General features: G+C 39.5%; 1 protein-coding gene across 1 annotated transcript in view; it reads right to left on the reverse strand.

Moving 5' to 3' along the window:
* Positions 1–6,844, reverse strand: part of VMP1 (vacuole membrane protein 1) — a 59,607-nt gene extending 52,763 nt beyond the window's left edge. Inside the window, exons 1-4 of the mRNA XM_010009062.1 lie at positions 6,744–6,844; positions 4,379–4,514; positions 2,143–2,233; positions 322–432 (exon numbers count right to left, since the gene is read on the reverse strand). Coding sequence (XP_010007364.1) covers positions 322–432; positions 2,143–2,233; positions 4,379–4,514; positions 6,744–6,819 — 414 coding nt within the window. The 5' untranslated portion in view covers positions 6,820–6,844. The remainder of the gene's footprint in view (positions 1–321; positions 433–2,142; positions 2,234–4,378; positions 4,515–6,743) is intronic.
* Between the last annotated feature and the right edge of the window lie 332 nt (positions 6,845–7,176).

Genomic DNA, 7,176 nt, shown 5'->3' on the forward strand with positions numbered 1-7,176 from the left:
TTTGTGCTGCACACACTAGAAAGTGTTCCATTCAATTGGGAATTAGAGCTTACAGATTTTGACTCATTGTTTCAAAATGAGGATTTACAGCAGGCTAATATCTACAGTTCAACAAATAAATAGAATACAAACTACAAAACAAGGTTATATAGAATATGAATCACATTCACTAGAGCCTAGAAGTTTTACACTAAGGATTTAATTTCCCTGAGATGCACTTAACATTTAGGAATTGAGGGATATTCTTTATTCACAGATTTTAAAATATGCAACAATTAAAATACGCAACTCAGAAAAAACACAGTATGGAAATTTCCTTACCAAGTAGAGCAGAAAGGTGTGGAGACCTGTTCCAAGTCCAACAGAGGACAGAATCCCTAATCCTACCCAGTAGGCACACCAGAAGAACTTCTTCTCCATATACCGCACATACTGAAAAAGAAAAGTAAAAAAAGAGGAATAAATAAAGAATGGTGATGTCTCTTAGGAGAGAAAGTTAAAGCTTCAAGGTAATGTTACCTGATAAGAATAATTGAAACAGAATCCTAGATACTTCTCTTTGCAATTTATTACAATTTCAGCACAAACATGTACAGAAAACAGCACACTTTCAACAGAAAAGCCCACATGCCTTAGAATCAGCAAGTTTCCAAGGAGATAGATGAAAAATAGTAGGGGGTTGATATCCAGAATAGGCACACTAGGATTGAGCAGGAACCCCTGACAGTATCTGCTGGAGCCCAAGCAGTGAGCTGACGGCTCAGGGAATTGCCTCAACAGATTAAATAAAGGAAAAGAATTAGCTGCACTCTCAGTCTGTTGAATGTTTTATCTTGGACCAGAGAGTGACCAGGTTTGTTACTTCTAAGGAAAGACTGAAAAGCTGGGCATGTGTTGCACACATAAATGAGGGGATATGGGAAAGTCACAGTAAATTCTGTGATTCTGTGACATAAAAAAATCCAGTTGGATACACTGGGAAAAGGGGAAGCAGCATCTCCCTCTCACTGTTATGAGAACAGTACCAAGAGGATGAGCCAGGCCATCAACTTGTCTGCACCACAGCCCCAGGAAGAGCTGCCATTTTATACAATTCATGGACCAACAGCACCAAGCTGAAGTTCACCAGTCTTAACCAGGCTTCAACCTGTCAGGGTGTAAAAAAGTCCTGAAAACAGCAAGTGAAAACCACAAATATGCTTCACCATTCTGAGTATGCTTTCAGAAGAAAGTGGGTCATGTTTCAAGCACATGTTGATGGTACATAGAGATAGAGGCAGTAGCAGGTCATGGACCTCAGGGAAGGAGCTCTGGAAGAAGGGGGTTGGACAGACACCTGCTGGCACACATGACTGAGACCGCCCAGGCACTGGCTGCACCCTGCAGGTGACAGTCCCCTTGCCAGTCCCAGAGGCACAGGTCTGCTCCCAGTAGGTTCCAGGAATCCCTGAGCAGCAGTGCTCTGCCAAGCCTTGGAGGCCAGGCAACCAGCTCAGGGGCCATGCGCCTCAACACCAGTTTGTCAGAGCCATCTAGTGGCAAATGTTGATGGCTTACACTTTAGGTGATACAAATACATCAGTCTCCATGTACTCTAAAGCACAAAGAAGATTTTAAAACAACAATTTCAAAAGAATGGGGGTATAAGAAGCATCACAGAATCAGATCCGAACCATGAAACCATTTTATGTCTAGATATACACTTATCCTAGCATGGGACAGGGGCCAGGAGACCCTTCCATAGCAGAGTTAACATTTCTCAGGAATCATGAAGTTCTATCATGACTCAGTTTAGCACTGTAACTCAAGAGCTCACACCACTATTAAAAGCTTGTTAACAGCAGATGTGAAGGAGTGCTGCAGCACTGGAGGTGTGCTTATTCAGGAGCAGATGAGAAGTGGAACACGTACAGAGGCAACAGAATGGATCAAATGATACAGCTGATGACTCTGGAGCTCTGAAATTCAACTCATCCACACACAGCCAAGAGAAGTCACAACATGAGAAACAAATACCCCTAGTGAGCAGGAGTTCAAAAGATAAAATTTCATTAAGACTCCATCCAATTCCCAGTACATCTACTTTAGCACAGGAACAGGAACTATTAATCACTAAGGAGAGTTGACTTGAAAGCCTCCTACCTGTTGATGTGCTCCTTCAATGTAATATGCAGCTGTGAGCACTGCGAGCGTCAGTAAAAAAGACACCAAGATACTTCGTCGATGCCACAATCTTAAAAGACAAATGGCAATTAGGGTTTTCATAGTTTAGCATGCACTTCAAAGTAACTCAGTTACCCCTGTAGACTGGGTTTGCATGGATGCAGTCAGGGGGAACAATGGCAGCTGACAAGTCTGCTATTATAAAAGCACAAACCTCCCAAGAAAGTATCTAGGGAGTTTGTATTCTTTATAGAAAAATCTCTGCTTCACTGTCAAGTGAGATCAAAGCTCAGCCATGATTTTTGGTTTGTTTTTTTTTTTATAAAGAAAAACAAAAAGTAACTGAAAACAAGCACAATCTGAGAACAATATTAATCTTCTGCAGCCAAGACAGTCCCAGACACAGGCCCATCAACAACATCCATGGCTGAGGAAAGGGTGAGGGATGAGCTGTGGGGGCAACACAGAGGGTGAATTTCAAACTCTGGGCTGGTGGGTAGAACCACAGGGAAGAAACCTTTCCACTGTTTGGGTTCCCCTGATATACTGAACTTAATATATCTCATAATAGGTCAAAGCTGGACAAGTGCATTTTAGCTAATTAGCATTAGGATGCTACTACATTAAGGGGAGAAAAGTGTTTTCCTATATGATTTGGTAACAAATCACTTTTGAGCCCATTTAGTTTTACATTCACGTTCTACTTGACGTGTATGTAGCCACACAGTAGGTTAGCAAATACATTTATTATTTTCTGGGAAACACTATTATATTGTCACCTAATGGTATAAAAAACAAGTGCTAGCATCACTTAAAAACATCAGACATGAAATAACAAACTATTAACATAACATCTATTTAGACAAGCAGAAGAAGATAGAAATACAAGACATGGAATATAGGAAAAAGTAGCTCTGACTTTAAGTTTAAAACAGATCGTGGTGCTTATTTTAGCATGAGAAGGAGATTTTCAATTGATTATCATAATTTAAATCACAATTTACTCAAGTGGAACACAGGATATCATTAAAAGTCAATCTGAGGTCTCAACTCAATAGCTTATAATAGTGTTATTTTCTGTGAAGATATTGTTCTGTTAGTACTAGACAACATAAACGTGCTGCACAAGAGAGGATGCAAGTTCTGTTTGTAACATAATTTAGCATGTAGGAAGCCAGGTAATAGCTTAAAGAAAGACCTCAAATGTTATTTCTGCTGGGTTTAAATAAATGCTTGGTGGTTGTCAGAAATAGCTATGGCAAGACCCTAGAAAGGTTCTCAAATGAACAATTCATTAGTAGCCAAAAGAATGCAAATAGTAAAATAAGTAGGTTTCGGGGTTAGATTTTTTGGTTTTGGGGGTGGGTGTAAAAGGGGATTAAGGCTACACTAAATAAACCTAGGATTTTTCATACAAATAATTTCAGAAGATCAAAATGGAAAGCAGCAGCTTCTGTCAATAGATCTTCCATGTCAGCACCTGGAGCCCAGACCAGAGGGGTCAGTGAACACCACCCATTACCACCAGCCTCAGCTCACTCTGCAAAGGAGCAGTCCAAGAACCAGTCACCCAAGGTGAAATCAGATAATACATTTCAGCATTAGTAGGGGATGTCAGGGCTGCTATTGCAAATTTTCTATACTGGAATAAAAGCCCATTTTATCCAGTGTGTTAAGTAATGCTTAGGGAAAGTGCTTTAATAAATCAGTTCCTGCTGTGAGAGGGACCACACAGCTCACATGCAAAGTCCTCTTAGCAGCATCATAAACATCACTGCAACCTCCACGTAACCCTGAACCCTGCCCTTGCTGAGCTATTTGAAGATCATTCAGAGATATTAACACATACATTATTAGATCAGCACATAACACTGCAGTCACAAGTACAGTATCTCTTGCCTTAAGGATGCCTAAACACTGCACCATTCTTTCAAATTGGAATATGCAACTCTTCAGAAAGGAAGTTTGCCATTTTCTTCCACTGACACCTTATTGTATTTACACTTATGTAATTTAGACAGAAGGTCTGGGTGCACAGCTAGAAGCGTGGTATGATCCAGCAGCCACCTTTAAGGTTCAAAGATAAATAAGTTTTCTGAAAGAAGAATTTTGAAGTTGTGAATCATCAGGGAAAGCGAGATGTCAGAATGACCTACTGAATCAGAGCATGGGTTTCCCCAGAATGCTTAGTAGAAGTTAAAGAAATTATCTTTACTTTATGGTCCATTCCTTCAAGTTTATTAGAGTTTCCAGGAAAAAATACTGCAAGGTAACAAGCGGTTTTTTCCACAGCACAATATTCAGCCTCTCTTCATGGTCCCTTCGCTTCCGTTCACTCAACAAAGAGGAATCTGCAAAGGAAAAACAACAGAAATGTAAAAGCACAGGCTGACAGTTAAGAGACTATCCCACTCAAAAATATATGGAGGGGTTTTTGTTTTGTCAGTAAGCTCACATGAGCTCCCAGGCATCACAAAGTGTTTGCTCCAAGGGCATCAGAAATCAGGGGACTTTTATTCTCCATGTAGCTGGTAACTATTCGAGAATCCAACTGGCCCAGGGTGCAAGAAGTCTGGTATTTCTGTCTGCCCTTGTGCAAGGTACTGCACTGCTAGTTACAAATCAGCTAACTTATTAGGTCAAACGTGACTCTGTCACCCACTACAGAGACCACATCTCTCCCTGAACCTTTGCAGTTGGTTCTCTTCCAAAGCTATGCTCAGACTTCTCCAATCAGACCAGATTGAATTACATGTGCTCTTTAGACACCTCAGTCACCATGTAACTGGATAACAGCCTCTACCAGTCAGGATCCTCAGGCTATGCTGAGCCTTGCCAGGCTGTTCAGCTTCTCCAAAATGAGCCCAGCAGATGGGAGATGCTCCCAAGGACCTGCTGAGCTGACACTACGTATTTGGTTGATTTTAATTGCAGTGATTTCATTATAATGCAGAGTTCAAGCCCACAAAAACAGCAGGCACTGCACACTGCAGGATACAAGTATAGAAGAAAGGGTCTCCTAATAAGTGTATTATTTTGCATTTACAAGACAGTCAAGGTTAACAAAAACCCTGGCTATTTTTTTGGATGAGAATGACTTGGTTCAAAGGTCGTCAAGCTAATGAGTGGCAATAATTTTTAAACTTTTAAAGAAAATTAATTCTGAAGTGAAAAAAAATAATCACAAAACAATGGAAAAAATAAACAAAAAAACCTCTTATACCTAGACATCAAACTCATTTAAACACCATTTACTACACAAAGACAAAACACATGTATTCTGTTTTATGTATGTTCAAAGTACTGCAATAACATTCATAAATTTTAAATTTATGAAAAGCTGTAGCATTTAAAATATTAATCTTTCTGAATTCCCAGAATATTGTAACTCAAGGTGTATCATTTCAGCCTTATTCCAGTAATTGAAACATGCTGCCTTATCAGATGCTAATATTTACATAGGAACTGCATAGCTCATTAGCATGAGGTATTTTGCATTCTTTAGCTATGAGCATCAGTTGCTTTAGACGAAGGAACAGAAATTCTACAACTACAAATACTGGCTAACACCCACATTCCCTCAGAGTTACAGAATTATTTAAGTAAAAGCCTTTGATTTGTTCCATACACACACACACACAGTTCCTCTTCAAATCTCACTGCCTTCATTCCAGCATGAATTTCTATTCTCTATTTTTTCACTTAATATGTCTAATAAAAATACTTCAACCTTGTTTTTTATGACCTTGTTTTTAGGTCATAAAAGACAATGGTGCAAGACTGCATACAACTTGAGAAATCACTTGGTTACAAAACTTAATTAAATATGGAACTGGCACATTCAAAGTTGCCAGGAAAAAACAAAATTATTTTAATTTATAAGTTATATTACACAGCACAGGTGATTCAGTGACACATGGCTCTTCATGAAAGCTTCTCAGGTTATTTTTCATGAATCCTGACCATTAAAGCAAGCCTGCTTCAGATGTACTAGTAGGAAAAACAAAGGCAAGGCAGGAAGTAGTTAAATGTCTCGTTAGTAATTTATCATTGAAGTGCATAAAATATGGTGGAGCTAAAAGACAACAGAAAAACTAGAAATTGGGAGACTAATAATTGGATTTCTCACAGAGTAAATCAGACTTTTATTACCAAGTACTAACTTTTCAGTGCCAAAGGGTGGGGCTGTATAGCCTGACTTCCACGGCCACATACGTGCCAACAGTTTAATTTCTTAGCTCAGCCCTGTTGCAGTCCCTGTTGGTACCCAACTCAGCTTTACAAGGCTCACATGCACATCAACTACAGCACAAGAACTTAATCTGTAGATCAGGAGAGGGGGAAAGAAAGAGTATAAGAGCAAACTGAATGAAAACACACAGGATAAAACTATACAATACATAAAACCTCTAGACTTCACATTTAGAGACAACTGAAGTTTCCAAGATGGATTCATGCATTGAGGCCCTTTGCATTATCTGGGTATAAAATGCACCAACACAAATTCCTTTGGAATATTGTGCTGGCCACATCACACACCAAGCTGACCAGCTGAGAACATGAAGTGATTTTCCTCCTACCTGTAAAGCTTCCATTGTGCTGTTCTTTGATCATTCCTATGCGTCTCTGGTCACAATCTGTTCCATTCTCTGCCATTTCATAGATCAGTCACGTATGGGGATCTAATAGCAGAACAAAAATAAAAAGCATAATGTCTCCATTCCTGGTTATGAAGACTCCATTGTCACAAGGATACAAACATCCAGCAGTTTTCCAAATCAGTTACCCTGCATTCCACCATGAAAAATGAGAAAGTGATTCAGTTCCCGCAATGACAAAGATTGAAACATTTCCACCTACAGAAATCTAAATTTTCCACTTAAATGACAAAACTCACTCACTCCTAACAACTGAACAAAAGCTTGTTAAACAATCTCTTCTACTAATTAGCTGACTGTTTGGGGGCCAGCAGCAGCAGAGCTTCATACAAACCTCAGTTCAGTCAGGCTCTTA

This window comes from Chaetura pelagica, unplaced genomic scaffold, assembly GCF_000747805.2.
Source record: "Chaetura pelagica isolate M959 unplaced genomic scaffold, ChaPel_1.0 scaffold72, whole genome shotgun sequence".
NCBI lineage: Eukaryota > Metazoa > Chordata > Aves > Apodiformes > Apodidae > Chaetura > Chaetura pelagica.